This window comes from Branchiostoma lanceolatum, chromosome 7, assembly GCF_035083965.1.
Source record: "Branchiostoma lanceolatum isolate klBraLanc5 chromosome 7, klBraLanc5.hap2, whole genome shotgun sequence".
In the NCBI taxonomy this organism is placed as follows: domain Eukaryota; kingdom Metazoa; phylum Chordata; class Leptocardii; order Amphioxiformes; family Branchiostomatidae; genus Branchiostoma; species Branchiostoma lanceolatum.
In genome coordinates, this window is record NC_089728.1 from 15,862,541 (window position 1) to 15,879,358 (window position 16,818).

General features: G+C 42.1%; 1 protein-coding gene across 1 annotated transcript; it reads left to right on the top strand.

The window, feature by feature from the left end:
* Nucleotides 1–4,755: 4,755 nt before the first annotated feature.
* Nucleotides 4,756–14,709, top strand: LOC136437895 (sodium-dependent phosphate transport protein 2B-like). Its single transcript, XM_066432464.1, has 11 exons — nucleotides 4,756–4,948; nucleotides 5,655–5,756; nucleotides 6,248–6,362; nucleotides 9,551–9,676; nucleotides 10,219–10,365; nucleotides 10,855–11,036; nucleotides 11,671–11,793; nucleotides 12,286–12,405; nucleotides 12,622–12,697; nucleotides 12,888–13,092; nucleotides 13,461–14,709. Exons 2-11 carry the CDS (start codon nucleotides 5,694–5,696, stop codon nucleotides 14,149–14,151), a joined length of 1,848 nt encoding a protein of 615 aa, XP_066288561.1. The 5' UTR covers nucleotides 4,756–4,948; nucleotides 5,655–5,693; the 3' UTR covers nucleotides 14,152–14,709.
* The last annotated feature ends 2,109 nt before the right edge of the window (nucleotides 14,710–16,818 follow it).

A 16,818-nucleotide genomic window follows, 5' to 3' on the forward strand; every position in this document is an offset into this window, starting at 1 on the left:
CGTGTATGTTGTTCCTTGAAAGAATTCAAGCTGGCTAGATGAAAGTTATTACCCGTTGTTAGTTTACTTTTCCTTAGAAATGTATGTTTTGATCTATCCAAATCCAAGATCGCTATCTTTTCAACTTGTACGATATTTTTACGATCGAAAATGTCCCGTTTGCAACTGAAGTGCGCCGTCTACACACCCTCTACATTCTCATCAATCCTTGCGCTGATTTTACTCAAAACTATATATGAAACTGTTCCTTAGAAATGTATGTTTCAATGTATCCGAATCTAAGATCGCTATCTTTTCAAAATGGTACGATATTCTTACGATTAAAAATGGCCCGCATTTGTGCCCCCCTCCCACCCTAGTGCATTACACATTCTGGTCAACCGTCGTGCTGATTTTACTCAAAACTTCACATGAAACTGTTCCTTACGATGTACATTTAGATAAATCCGAATCCCGGATGATAACTTACGAATTGTACGACGAATTGTGCGAACAGACAGACAGTTAGATAGACATACAAACAGACAGTCTAATTCCGGAATTTATCTTAATTCTTAAGATGTGGGAAGAAAACGACGTCTGATATTGATGATGTAACATCATGATGAATAATGTCAATAAGTAAGGGGAAAACTTTTTCAGTCCATATGATAAATATATTGCCCGAAATCTGTTAGAGATTGATGCAGAACTGACCATATCCTTGTTGACACCTAATTGTAACCTAAGTATTGATAACCATTACACTTCATTTGGTCAATCTACTTGGAAAAACGTTTTCCGGAATCAGACTGTCGGTGCGGAATCACAGTGTCGCCTGTTATATCAGACCATATAAATTTGATTGTATGGATGACAACCTCAGGGGACCCCAAAAATGATGCGAGTTTGCGAAAAAAAAGGTAACGTTGGGTAACATAAATTCGCGGGGTACTTAAATTCGGGATTTTTCGAAAACGGGGTGTTTAGGGATATGTGCTAGATGCAACATCAGTAATACCGCTAGAAATGCAAACTTGACAGACTAACGCATTCAGAACACTGTCTGAAAAGCTTCGATAACTATGCATTAGAAGTTGGCTACGTCAAAAACTCTCCGTCCCTTATTGTCACAGTCTGAGGGCTTCGTGGGAGAATTATATGTACATAGTTGTTCGCTGGTTTATAAGACAAATGTCACATCCGCTTCCTGCTAAACACAATTATTTACAATACAACTTATTAGAATCTCTTTTGCTAACCTACAACTGGACTCTAAGCGTGATTAATAATCAAAACGCCTCTGTGTTGCTACAACCAATGGCTGCACTACGGTGAATTTTCCCGCCGCCATATTCGTTACCCAGAATCCTGCTATTCGGCAGACGACAAACGTTTGCGAGGAACACTTTTTTGTCTAAATGTTGTGTGTGATAGTGGACTGATGGCGATATTTTCCTCAAAGTTTGCTCTTAGCACAAGCAGAAACACATGGACATAGTAGCATTACCATTTCTACGGCATCCAGCTAACGCCCCGATGAATAATGTACAAATTTCCATGACGGTGGGGGTGAACTTTGAGTGACGTTCTACCGACTCAACACACGGGTTGTTCCCGAAGGCCTGATGCGTGCGGTACGGCCGTTTTTTCGTGTATTTTTTTTTACTTGGACACGTCTATATCCATAGCACTCTCCTCAAGCCAAGGATGGAACGAATAGCTGCTGTATAAAATGTGATTAGCGGTAAGATATTCAAGACGAATCTTCTCTCCCGAATTAATGTGCCCCCCTGTCCGACAACACCGCCATTGTGCGTGCGGCGGACGGTAGTTTCAAGTTGAAATATTATGGTGTCAGCACGACTAGAGACAAAATCTACCATATATGTGATTAGTGCAAAGATAGTACATGATACTGACAGAATAATAGAAAAAAAGGATGGTTTATTGTTCTGCTAGATTGATTTCAGTCAACCATTATCGGAAAAATCCCGAATTTATGTTACCCAACGTTACCTTCCTCATGGTATTTACGTGGTCAGGAATGATGAACAAAACTAAACACGCAGAGTATGGTATATACCGAAATATAGGGTCTTCGGTTTTGCTCTTTCACATCTTCTTCTTTGACCTTGGAATTACCATTAGTATTCTACGACATTAGTATCCTTTTTCCGAAATATTAGTTTTTTTTTGCAGTCAACAGCATGTATTTCCTCATTTTGCAGCTGCCTTGCATGATTTACAGTTTGGTCGAATTTTTGGAAACGGACAAAAACTGATGTGTGCGCGGATGTCATTCATTTCATCAAATCAACATGGCCTTATAAGTACAAAATGATAAGAGCTTTATCAAATTGTTATTGGCTTGTTAAAAGTACGGTATGCAAATGTGTACCATTGTGTTCAATTTATTGCCTTCGTCGTAGACAGAAGGTTATATTTCTGGTCGAAATTGTGGAGTGACTGTGGGTGTTGGCAAAAATGGATCCGGAGGGCTCCCTCGGTGCTCTGGACCTTTTGTGTTTGTTGGTTTGTTTGTTTGTTCGAAGGGTAGTAACTCGAGAGGCATCGGATGGATCGTGATGAAATGTAATGGGTTCGTGGGGCCAAGAAAACAACGGTCAAGTTCGATAATTAGCCCCACGGTGGCTACCTACGGTACTGCAGCGGGACCTCAACCTTTTTTAATTCAAGTTTTGGATGTGCTGTGGTTTTGATTTTTAAGTGGTGGATATAGCTCTTGTAGCAGAAAAAAAACGTTGTGCAAGTTTGGCTCTCCTAGCAGCTTGTTTGGCAGTGCAGTGCAGTGGGCATTTTTTATCTATGACTTTGGAGGAGGATAACTCAATCAGGGTTTTGCGGATTTTGGGGAGGTATGAACGTTTGGTGATGTTGAACATAATGAAATGCATTTCATGCAAATCAGAGCGTTATCTACATACTATATTAGTTACTGAGGAAAAGTTAAAATTCCCTTTCAATTTGCTTTTCTAGCGACGGCCAACTACATACGAGGACACCATATGGAGCAATATGGGAAGTACTTTTCATTATGGAGATTCATTACTTATGAACTGAGACCCATTGTGCACGTATTGGAGAGTTTTAAAAAGATTTATGGATTTTCATGATTTTATGCGACGCTTGAGCATTATGAAAATCAAGAGCCGATTGGCATTAAGGTTAAAAGCATTTGGCGGTGTGAGGTCGTGGAACTCTAGTTGTTTGATAAAAAGAACATTTCACCCGTGGTATATCATAACGAGACTGTAAATAACATGTCATTGAGTGTGTTTGCTTCCCCAACAACCCACACAAAGCTTAACAACTGACGCAATATGGTTCTTGCTATGTTGGCCTGGGGAAAATGGTCGACAGTTATTTGTACCAACATAACATCTAACGTCACCGAGTACTCAATTGACGAACACAATAACAAATAAAGACCACTTTGTGCAATATATGAATGACGCATAGTTCTTAAATCACATATAAGGAAATATAGTCATGCTGCCTGTATGAAGTTGTTTGTGAGATCCCATGGATGAAATGGTACCTTCCGTCATTCACGTGTGTTACACAATTGCATCACGTGCTTGACGTATGCACCTGTTCAAATGATCCCTTACTCCGCGACTGGTATAGACCGGTTGAAAGTCTGTGATTAGAATGAGCGTCCTCGGCTCTAATTATTATTCTACACACTTCTTAGTGTACCCCAAGTCACCGAGTCGACTTAGAGTCTGTGCAAGGAGAAAACAAGGCCACTCATGTAGCATTTTTAGTAGGAAACCTCCACTTGAGCAGCCCAAAGCTCCTCACACACAGCCCCGAGTCGACTCCAAAAACTTGCGTGTAAATCGGCCTATAGTCTTACCCTTTTAGCCGTTGGAATGTCGGAATGACTGCGTAAAGTGCCTGCTATTCCGAGGAAGAACCAAGTTGTCTTAAGGGTACCCCGGCCCCGACTTATACATTTTATTGACGTCCGTATCGTATCTCAGCGCAAACAATGGTAGGACGGCTTGTAACGTGTATATACGAACGGGACCCGGTGTATACTAGTACGTACTTTTGATACGTGTAAAAAGGGAAGGAAGACATTGTTTTTGTTTATCTAACTTTATAAGTTCATACCGATGTTACTTCTATATTGGGGGGCGGATAAATATTTCTTGTCAGATGTCCCCGATGTAGCCTCAAATTCCAGCCTTGTTGAGCATATGATTGGAAAGCCAAAGTGTACACAGTTATGTCGTTAATTAGGGAAAATGACATAGCCTTCAACTGGTGCGCTTTCATTAACAATCAACAAATTTGCCATGAAATAAGGCTTGCAAAGCATTGACAATAAAGAATATAGGTTGTAAACAAGACATTGTTCTGTTACCATTGAACGTGCCAAGGATTTACGTATTTTGTGTGTGTGTGTGTGTGTGTGTGTGTGTGTGTGTGTGTGTGTGTGTGTGTGTGTGTGTGTGTGTGTGTGTGTGTGTGTGTGTGTGTATGTGAGGGGACGATTCGCGATTTTTAACGCGGGCTAAGATTCTCTGATGCCGACTGAGCGAATTTGGCCGCCGAGGGAGGTCTGCAACCGAACAAAACAAATAAACGTCGCTGGTCCAAGACGTCTGCGAAGGAGGCTAGCCGTGTAGTTTGGGTCAGTGCAAACTAGGACACGGGCACTTCTACTAAGTGCTTAATACGTAAGTCAGCGGTGCAAGACAACCTGTACCCGGGTCAAAGTCCACTTCACGTCACTCCACCCGGTCAGCTGAGTTAATTAGCGTAGACCAATGGCATGCCGGTATCCCGTACACACCTTTCTCCACTCCCACCACACTCTCCCTTCACGTGAAGACCATGGAGGCACGGTGTTGTGTTCTGTCACATGATTTGTAGCCTGTGTTTGCATATTGTGGCACGCAGTTTCCCGCCCAGTCCAGTCTCTGGCAGGGCACAGGTGAGTACGGACGTTTGATATAACCTCCATCACATACATTAATCCGCCGGGATACATAAATCCGCCACTTTGAGAAACAGTGGGTTTGAGAGATCTGAAATGCGTTACCATCCAGGTATGCACAGTTTAGATATACAGGAGTGCACTATACTGGGGGACGTTGGGTTGGAGATCTGTTTGGACGTCTCTTTTCAGGGTGGCGGAATTGTGTACCCTGGCGCAATTATGTTACATGTAGTAGATGTAAGGTTGTCAACATATTCTAGGACCGATGAATTGTTCCCGTGTTGATGAAAAGAAGTAACTTCAAAGGTAGTTATGACATTTTGAAGAAATCTAAAGGATAAAGGGGGTTAAGGGTAAAGCAATCGCTTATATAAAGGGGTATGGCTATTCATTTTTGAAGATCTTTGGGCGAAATGCTGTGGGATAGGATGAGGAAATTATGCTGAAATACCTGCAACTGTTCTTTCGTTTTTTTATTATTAAGATGTTGTGTTGTATTCATGAAATTTAGACGAGCGGATGTAGACGCTTGTGAATTTCGATGGTCACTATGATTATGCTTGTTGGTTTGAATGTGTGAAATGTGGATCACTGTAGAAATATGCTGTATTCTAGTCTTGGCATTTGCCTTCCCGATTTTCCATTCTCTACATGTATATTCTCATAGTCGCTGATTTTCCCTTTCTTGGCTTTCTATTAGTTCTAGGATACGCACTGTAGTGGCTCTCATTGCTTCGTCATGGGGAAAGGCAGCGACAAAAAGAGCGAGGAAAACCCTCCGACGTACAATGACGCCATCGCCGTGAGTACATGTATATAATCTTTCGTTGCATACTGACTTAAAAATGTTGATTGGGTAATAGGAACTGATAATGTTAAAGTCTATTAACATTAAACCGTCAGGTTACATAAATCCGTCACTTTGGAAAACAGTGGGTTTGAGAGATCTCCAGTGCAGATCTCAGGTATGCACAGTTTAGATATGCAGGAGTGTATCATACGGGGAACGTCGGGTTGGAGTTCTGTTTGGACGTATCTTTTCAGGGTGGCGGAATTATGTACCTAATGTTAGGTTAAAATTAGGTTAGTAGATGCTACATGTATGAATAGATATCAGTTGAAGTAATTTTGAAACAGGACCCAATATGATGGTTTTGATAATCTCAACATGTTTGGATGGTGCGTATCTAAAATTAATGTGACTCCAAAACTTTTGCCATCTATAACTTGCTAATTTCGTATCCTTTGTGCATCGATATCTGTTGCAACTTTGTTAATTTTTTTCTTTCCCAGAAAAGTGATGTGGCCATTTCCGTGGACGGCGAGGACAAGAAAAAGATCGTCGAAGAAGAAGACTTCGACCCGTGGAATGTCCCCGAGCTGAAGGATGATACCGTTCCTTGGGATGGTAAGTAACGTTAGCGCTTTCTCAGCCATCGCTTACACAGTATAACAACATTAAGTGGGAGAACTAGATAAAGTTCTACGTCTGATAAAGTACGAAAAGGTTGGTGGTAATACGTTGTAAAAGGAAGGAATAGACTTCACTATCAACATCAAGTACATGATTCTCAGTCGTCGTCTTATGTAAGTTTGGAAACTTAATTTCATTCGATAATATCTCCGTTGTCACTTAATCAGTTGCATTGTAATTTATATATTTTGAAAGCTTATTTGTCATCCTTTACAATGGCACCCCATTTGCTATGATCGCACATTAATTGATCGCGCAAAAATTGAAACGTCGATTTGGCCGGGGCGCAGACATTGTCGGAAAGGTCTGAACGAACATTCTTTTCCACCACTAGTACTAGCAATTCTCCCGACATATTTTCCGTCAAACTGCAATGCCCTCTAAAGATGTTACATATACGTTTCCTGTTCAGAAGAATCAAAAGATGCGAATACAGCTTTAATGGTGCATCCCGGTCGATACAACCATCCTGCTATAGGACTCATTACCGGTGGGCAGGCAAAAGAACCCACGGTGTCGTATTCAAATATGCCTTGTGGTTGTCGTAAGATCCCAGTGACCAGAAAAGTAAGCAAAACCATTGTTCCTTAAAGGTTGGCCAGTCCACGGATAGACTAAGCGGTTTCTGACCTCCTCTGAGCTGCATATGAGACGAAAATTTCGTTAGTGCGGGCATATGTAAGATTCGCGGTGTAACAAAGCTTGTACAAACTACTTCGGTGTACTCGTACATTTTGCTGTGGGGATAAACAATCTACGGTGGCGTTAGTATAATTCAGGTGGCTAAAAATTTGTGTATCAACTGTAACTGATCTAATGTATGCCTTGCTTGCTGCATATTGAAGGCATTTGAAAATTGTATTGGACGTAAAAGTTGTCCGTGGGGCGCGCCAAGATTTTGGCGGTTTTTAGCCCGAGACGTAGAAAAGCAAGCACTTCATGTGTGGTGTATGGTGGTAGGGCTGAGAAACTTGTGAGCATGTTTGCTGTGGCAGCAATCTACACAAAGCAGAACAAACAGACCGGCTGCTATTTCTTGGCGGGCATCGCGTGATCCCAGTGGCGTGGACGTCATACTGTAAATAGTAGGTAGGGCAGCCCGAAAAAGGCCGATACAGTTTCTCCAACCACTTGAACTTGACAAATCACAACAAAAACAACATGCTCTGCCAAATATTAAACATTTCATATTTTGTACACAAATGTAGCCTGCATGAGCAGAATCCAGGTTATGCTGCAACAAAGTTTGTCAGAAAAATTATGCCACCTTTGAAATAATGGTACCTTCCATCGTTCACGTGTGTTCCACACCTATATCACGTGCAAGGAAGTATGCACCTGTTCACCGTGATTTCCACAAACCTCGACTGGTTTGGACTGGTTTGGACCAGTAAGAGGTTTTTGTCAGTTTCTCTGGCCCAAACCTTTATGGTTCCCAACTTTCGTCTGTAACAGTTACAAAATGATCCATAAATTTGAGCTGACGGAATTCGGCTCAGGATCCCTTTGTCTTGGAGTGTTGTTTTAAGGTCAAAGCTCATATATCATCTCTAAGTGATAAAACCCAAGTTGTTTCAAGCGTTTTACAAGGCTTTGTTGTCTATGTCAAAGGAGAGAGGTGTCAGACTTGGGTCAACACAACTGTGCAAACGTAAGAACTCAAAAGGACCATCGGACAGGTCGATTCGCTTCACACGACCTTTAGGACGGGCAGTGAAACAGGTGGTCACGCCGGGCCCATGTCCCTGCCATGCGCTATCACGTGCTGCAATCAACTTTAGTCAACATGACCCGCTTGGCCAATGCGTGACACGGTTCTTACATACGACTGGGAGTGGGCCCTTAAGAGCTGAGAGAAAACATGGCGTGACCAGACTTCAACGAACATTGCCTTCGGACCCATTTATTCATCATAGCAAATGAGAGATGTTTGGTAGACTGCCTGCGGTGCTACGCTCCTGAAGTTAATCAGCATATACAATGTATATAGATCCATAGCTTATAATCACCGCATATGTACGTAGAAGTGGTGATGGTGATGATTTCTTAGAAGTTTGATAGCATACACCCTTACCATGTACTACGCATACTTTACGAAAACAAGCTAGGGCAACAACAATGTCGTTTCAAGCAAAGTTCTGACCACTAAGGTACGCAATACAACGAAGCTAACACGCATGTCTGATTGCAAATATGCTAATCCGTTAAGCAAAACGCACGCGCTCTACATTCAGTCTCCAGTAGCCAATAGAAAGACAGGACATAGCGAACTTTATACAGGCACAGCACGAGTGACCTCTGTACAGACTAACTGGGCGGTGGGAGGCAGACCTGCCTCTGTTGGCGCGTACCCAATGCCCAATTGGTTTGAACAATGTACCGCGTTTATAACAGTCATAAATTCCTTTTTGACTGTGACACAACGACAACAGGAATGATGCAATGAATTCTCAGTCTACTTAAAGATTTACTGTAGAAAGTGTCGGAATGTTTTTCACATTTACCACATTCAACACCCATTCATTCGGTCGCGATCGCGCGAGTCAAAATTCTAGCATTAGAAGTTCCACCAAAAGTCCCTTGCTGAGACTTCTTGTCCATCAAAAACAATCCAGGAGGCCAAAAGGAATCAGCGCAGAACGGTGTCTATTCATAGTAACATGATGAAACACAGAAAATGAGGACCTCAACCACCTGTGTTTACACAATCTCTCACTGGCTGGGGTTAATGACCCCTTGCTAGGGGGCGGTACCCGTCGGGCCGGCCGATAGGAGTAGTCTCTACCAGACTAACTACGCCGGCTATATGGAGAATATTTGCAGGCTCCTACGCGGGCGAAATTTTATCTTCGCAGAGGACTGAATCTTCTGGCTAATTATTCCTTTTTTCTGCCTTATTCTACGATCCATACGCCTGTAGGAGGGCCGAGTGGAGGCTGCGCTAGGAGCGCGATGTAGTCAGGCTAAACTTCTCACTCACTCACTCACTCACTCACTCACTCACTCACTCACTCACTCACTCACTCACTCACTCACTCACAGACTAAACCAGCATGATATGGTATAACGTTAGATACACGTTGTAACATGTCTGACTATCATTTCCTTTAATCTGTGTGTAGAACTGACGGGCTGTGGGAAGGTGGAACGTGTGGTTCTGTGGTTCCTGAAACCGGTCCTGCTCCTCGGGCTGCTCTACATGTTCATCTGCTCACTGGACTTCCTCAGCAGCGCCTTCAGACTGTTGGGTAAGCGGGCTTATGTCATACCTGGGCCGGGATAACGTTCTATACGGGTGTTCCGGACCGGTCAATATTTTACAGTATTGCATGCCAGGGCTTCGAATTATTCGAACGCGTTTCGCGTGTGCCGGTTGCGCCGCTGTCTAAAATTTATAAACCGAATTTGGACGTTGGCATTGATGTTGTTACAATTTTTTTTGTTCGAGGACATACAATTTTATCAGATTCAGGCACATTACGCATTTAGATGGGTTTGACCAAGGAGAACTGGTCGGGCTGGGACCTTGGGCGATACGGAATACACCGAGTTGTATTCTATTTTCATATCTACGGGACAGGATGGCCTTAGGTCGGTTGAATACAAACATCACAGCAATTTGCATGGTTGTCTTGGCAAGAAAAGTTACGTCGTTATAAACAATGATACCGAAGCTAACTTCTGTGTATCTATGCATTAAAAACGTTGCATCTGAATAGTTCAAAGTGTGAAGTTTCCAAAAGAAGGTTGTGCCAACAAGCAAGTAGGTATACAATTTTTTTTTCTCTAGGTGGAAAAGCTGCAGGTGAGCTGTTTGCCCAGAATGATCTGTTGAAGAACCCTGTGTGCGGTTTGATGATCGGTGTTTTGGTGACGGTTCTGGTGCAGAGCTCCTCAACCTCAACCTCCATCGTCGTGTCCATGGTCGGCGCCGGAAGTAAGTGATCTCTTGTTTCACCAAGCCTTTTTTGGCGAAGCTTCAGGAGCAAGCCTAATAGAGTATGTTATACGCCCGTTTGCCAAACATTCTAGGAATTCCACAAGCATGTCAGTCCGCGCAGGTATTTCTGTAATGTCCGCGCATACCCGGAAGTAGGGAAATAAATACTTCTTGTCTAGTGTCCTTTCTCAGTCATCTTTTTTATTGTTGGAGTGGGAATCTAGGCCAAAAGTTTACATAGTCGGTTTGCTAGACTTCACAGCATTGTTTTAGTGTTTGTGTTGTGTTTCTGTGGTCAGTTTTTTTGCCAATTCATTCCTTTTGCAATTCCCCTTATACATTGTACTTGTCAACTGTTCCTACTCAAAGATAGAAGGACTTCTTCAAGTACTGTATATGACAATGCCAAACGTCTGCTGAAACTAGTACAGTTGCTGTTATTGTTGACAACTGACTCCCGAATCTATTGCTTCCTTTACTCTACAGTATTGGAGGTGGAACAGTCCATCTACATCGTCATGGGGGCCAATATCGGGACCTCGGTGACCAACACCATCGTCTCACTGGGGCACTCTGGCGACAAGAACGAGTTCCGCAGGGCGTTTGCCGGGGCCACGATCCACGACATGTTCAACTGGCTCTGCGTCTTCATCCTTCTGCCATTGGAGGTGAGTTCCTTTTGATAATGATATCGTGTTGCTTCGATGAATTGATGGGAATGTCACGAAACAGGCAATTTTACCAAAAGTGAATGTTCGAATGGTAAGTACATCCATACCGCATCTCGTCACAGCTTGCAGAAGTATTCTCAAAATTGGGCGCGATTTGTACAACGCCACTCGGCAGAGAAGTGGCCGGGATTTTTTGCCAGAGCATAGGCTATGTGTGATTGTGTATCCTTGCTGTACAGGGTATCTAGACGCGACTTTCACGCCACTACGCGCTGTGGCCGAGCGACGTCCGCCATTGGGTACGGCCCAAAGTACAGGGTACGGCCCGATTTACCGGGTACGGCCCGAATATTTAACGGGTACGGCCCAAATTTCCGGGTACGCCCCGAATTTTTAGCGGGTATGGTCTGAAGGGACTTTCATGGGGGTGATGTAGGTGCGCTGTAGCGCCAGATCCTTCCTTTCTCCTGGTTTGAGGAGGCATTTCTGTTGTAGATATGACATCCGCCCGGCAGAATGTCATGACTGATTCTGAACTGCTTGATCTTTACATAACTCCTGCCCTGGCATAGATCGTCATACTCTTATGAATGGTTGAAATAAACATTGTGATTTTTTTTCATGTTTCCAGGCTGCATCCCACTACCTGTTCCGATTGTCGACTTTAATTGTGGACTCCTTCCAATTTACCGGAGTTGGTGAGATCAAACTGCTGAAGGTCATCACGGAGCCCTTCACCAAGCTGATTGTGGAGGTACGTACACAGTGCTGTTTCTTTTAACCTGCTGTATTTTTACAGCAAGTAGGTACCAATCTGAGTAATGAGACTGTTGTAACGTGCTCGAGGCACCTCCTCGAACACGGGAACCCCCATTTTACGTCTCTTCCGAAAGACGATACAGCTCCTACCAGATTACGCTCCCCCGGATTCGAACTGGGGTCTCCCAGTTATCAAGGTTTAAACCTCCTTACAGTTAAAAATGAAGTGGAGCCAGGAACTCAACCATGAGGCTGCTACCAATTGAGCTATTTTTGTTGGTCTTTAACATTTTGATAAAGCCATGAATAGTATTCCATGCCTATAATCTACTGCTGTATTGGTTGTAATGATATATCAGCATTAACATGTGTGTGGTTTTGCCCCCCCCCTCCTTTTGTTGTTGTTGTTGATTACTTTTTCAACGCTACAAACTGTAACTGTCCTATAGCTAGTTGTTTACGTGATGTGACAATAACTACATTTCAGATTGACAAGGGAGTGATCACCGACATCGCTCAGAACGAGGAAGGCGCTACAGAGCAGAGTCTACTGAAGCGGTACTGCAAGACTGGTCCTCTGGTGCAGGTCAACTCAACAGAAGAGCAGGTAGGCACAGTTCAGTTTTTTCTGAAGAAGAAGAAGTTTTCTTAACACCTTAGCCGACCCCTATGACATTTGCAAGTGGACGATCTAAGACAAAGATACAGATCGTTAAGTAGTGTTATACACTTAGGCAAGAAACAGGCAGATCTAACTTGTGGAATTTCTTTTTTTGATGATGATTTGTTAATATATGTTTTTGTTTGTTTCTTTCTTTCTTAGGTGACATTCTTCGGCAACGGCACCTACAACTGGACCATCACTGAAAACGTCACCACCAGCGAATGGAAGCATCAATGTAAGGAAATAGATAATTCCAAATATAACACAAAATCATTATGTGATACTGATTTCCTAAAATCTCGAAGAAGACATTGAATGTAGGAAGGTGCAGAGTAATTGCATACTTTCTGAAGAGACCGCAAGAGTGTGAGAATTTTCGGTTAATACATGATTTTTAAAACGTTGGAATTGTTTGTTTTTTTCAGGTCAGTACCTGTTCGCGCAGGTGAACCTGTGGAACGACACCATCGTGGGGGTGATCCTGCTGGTGGCAGCGCTGCTGATCCTCTGCATCTGTCTCGCCTGTATCGTCAAACTCCTCCACAGCATCCTGAAGGGCGCCCTAGCCAGGGTCATCAAAAAGGCCGTACACGCCGAGCTTCCCACTAAAGTGGGGAAGTACCTGACAGGGTAAATATGATATGATAATTGTCCATCCATCGATCTGGATCTATTTCAATTTTCAAATTGTCAATAGCTACAATAGTTATTTCCGTACCAATCTACCAGTTTGTCAGTAATCTAGAAGGCGGCAAAAATTACCTATGTAACCTATCTGTAACATTCACATGGACATATGCTTCGGTAGCAACAAAGTACTCTCTATCAAAAGCACAGCTAAGAAGTTTAAGGGTCAGGCTGTTTCACAAAATTTCAAGTTTTAAGCATAGACATCTTTTGTCACAGCACAGAAGATGCCTTATGTTGTTTCGCAATTTCTTGTGACATTCACAATTAATTACGTATATTTCATGTTGTCTAATCCGTTTCTTTCACAGATATCTGATCATCATCCTCGGTGCTGGCATGACGTTCCTGGTCCAGAGTAGCTCCATCTTCACGTCAGCCCTCACCCCTCTCATCGCGATCGGCGTGGTCAACCTCAAACGGGCGTACCCTCTGACTCTCGGCGCCAACATCGGCACCACCACCACCGCCATCCTGGCGGCCCTGGCGTCTTCCGGAGACGGTCTGGTCAGGTCTCTTCAACTGGCGCTGTGTCACTTCTTCTTCAACGTGTCCGGGATCATCCTGTGGTACCCGATACCGCCTCTCAGGAATGTTCCCATCGGTTTGGCCAAGAAGCTCGGCAACACCACAGCAAAGTACCGATGGTTTGCCATCGTCTACCTCATTCTGATGTTCTTCCTCTGGCCGGCGTTAGTTTTTGGACTGTCCGTCGCGGGGTGGGAAACGCTTGTTGGTGTTGGGGTACCACTATTGGTATTTGCTTTGGTCGTAGTTGTCATTAATATCTTACAAACAAAACGTCCTAACTGGCTTCCTAAGAAACTCCGGACATGGGACTTCCTCCCCCTCGCCTTGCATTCACTTGAGCCATACGACAGGCTTCTGACGGGATGCTGCAAAAAGAAAGGCGCGGAACAAGCGGCCAATGATGATGAAAGAATTGAGATTGACAATCCCGGCTTCGTTAAAGAACAGGAAATGGAAGTCACCCAGCTTTAGATTCTTTAAAATTACGAGATATTCCACAAAATATGGAAGTACCAAAAGAAAATCATTTAGTCTTTCAAAACTGAAACCTAATTCATTTTTGTAAACCTAATCCATTTTTGTAAGTACTTCCCTTTCCATTATAATTGATCGGTTATACAGTCACCCATCAACCGACCAAAGCAATATCTTTAAAGACTCGAAAAGAAAAAAAGGAGACACAAAGTCATCTATGATTGATCTTATGGCAAATATTGCTTTCTTCTTTCCGAAAATTCCACCGCGTTGTATTTGAACCTCACGTACAATACATCAAAGACAATATGGAGGAAATACATTTCGTGTGAACATACAGTTCATCAAAACAACGCGTACGGGTCTTTTGTGAAAACATGCGAGATTGAAACTTTGCGGCAAATATACTCTAAATGTTCACTATGCAAGTACATGTACAAGTTTGCTATTTGTCTATCTACTTACCAGCCTTCCAAGTCTTCCACCTAGACCTGGTTATCTGCTAAGAACTGATTAGAAATTGTATATAGCAATGTATCCAATGTATAACGTATGTGATGAGTAAATATTTAACATGCATCTAAAATATGAAAAAAAAAACATGATACTGTGCAAAAAATGAAACATTCCGACAATATACACTAAATGACTACATATGCAGACTATGCAAGGACAAGTTATTTACTTATTCCTCTACTTAATTTGGCTTAAGCAGGTTTCCAAGTCTTCCAACTAGCCTTGCTAATCTGTTGATAACTGATTACAGCTTGTATATATCAATGTATCAAATGTATAACGTATCTGATGACAGAAGCCAACATTTAACTTGCATCTAAAATGTAAAAAAAAAACATGATATTGTTATCATGCCAATAGCTACTGGACGTTGTTTCAGGATAATTGTTCTCATTGTTTTCAAGAAGATCTAGATCGATTGCTATCTCATTCGGTAGTTAACTCTATTTCATTTATTTAGGATAGTCTATACTCATATGTGTCTATCTAGTTCTGTTTACTTATAATATTTGTCATATATTTATCCTTATTATTCACGCACATAAACTTTTTCCCTTTGTTGTTTGTTTCATCTGTGATGTTCATTGTGTTGTGATTGCATTTGTGATGTTTTGTCGAATGAGACAGGCCATGGGCTTAGGTTTTATACCATTCTGTAAGTAGTTTGTATAATGAATTACACTGTATATACTTTATGTATCATTGTTGGATTTAGCTAATATCAAATGGCTGTGAAAGAGGCTGTATATTTCATATGATGTAACATGGCTTTGAAATTGGTTAAGAATGGATATGATAATGCCTGTACAGTTATATACTGTTGGTACTACTACCAATACTTATTTCAAGTACGTCTATATATGCTAACCGTGTAGCTCATAGCATGTTGATAACAACAAGAGTCAACGTTTTTTTTAAACATTTATAATTCTGTAAATCTGGTAGGTTTTATCACAATGTATATATATATATATATATATATATATATATATATAGTGATCGAAATAAACTATGAAGAACATACTATCATGTGACTATTTATTTATGCCAAGGTACTGTACACATGTTTTACCTTTCGGATAAACGTGTGTGTTTTAACAATCGAACTTTACGCAGTTCTTTTCAGGCGCAAAATCATTGCCATCTCGTCTACGAATTGTAGAAGACAAATGCATTATTAATGCCGGGAACACCATCTTTATATAATAGAAACACGCGGTATTTGAACTATTTAAAACAAAATCTTATAAGATACACATAGACAGAAAATGGTACGACGAATGAATGTTTATTGTAATTGGTGTTTATGCTTAATTTCTATTAGGCTATTGCAAGAAATACACGATAGCTATATGGACTAAGTAGTGACTACAACATGTGCTGGGACCGAGCGTGACATGATGCCGTATTATGCTAGGGTCACATTTCCAATCCGGGGCCCGGCCGGGCAGCTTGTGGGAACGAAAACTATGATATAAAAGACAACAAAAGACACAAAACTTTTAAAATATTATTCCTTACCATACGTTATGTATATTCTTTATATGTAGCTTTTATTCTTTGTTTTCTCAAATGGCCCGGTCGGGCCCCGGCTTGGAAATGTGACCCTAGCGTTATACACTAACCATCCCCCGGAAGAAGATCCTGGAAGGAGCAAATAATTGACAACTGGACAATCCCAAGCTACGCTCTCTGACGTGCCTGACCCATAAACAATCTGCCAGCATTCCTTATATATATTAGTATACTTTCAAAATAACCCAACATATTTGAGTGTCTTATATTGAGCCTCAAACAAGGCCCAATTGGTAAAAGCCACACGTTACAGTTCGACTTGCTACAATACTTTATTTTCTAGTATTTGGCCACATTTTCCAAGCCCTCCCCCCCCCATGGGACAGCAAGCCAATTGGCACTCTAGCTGAGCTGTACGCATGGTGACAAGATAATTAATCAATTAATCGATCAATCGATCAATCGATCAATCGATCAATCCTTCCCTGGCAGAGGGGATCAGTGGGATCCCTGCTGTAAATCACTGTGTGGTGTGTGCGTAGGTCAAGTCACCAAAAGAAAGGATCCAGCAAAGGAACTCCTACATGAAATCGGAATTAGATCATAGCTTTACGGTGGTTGCAAAGAGTTATG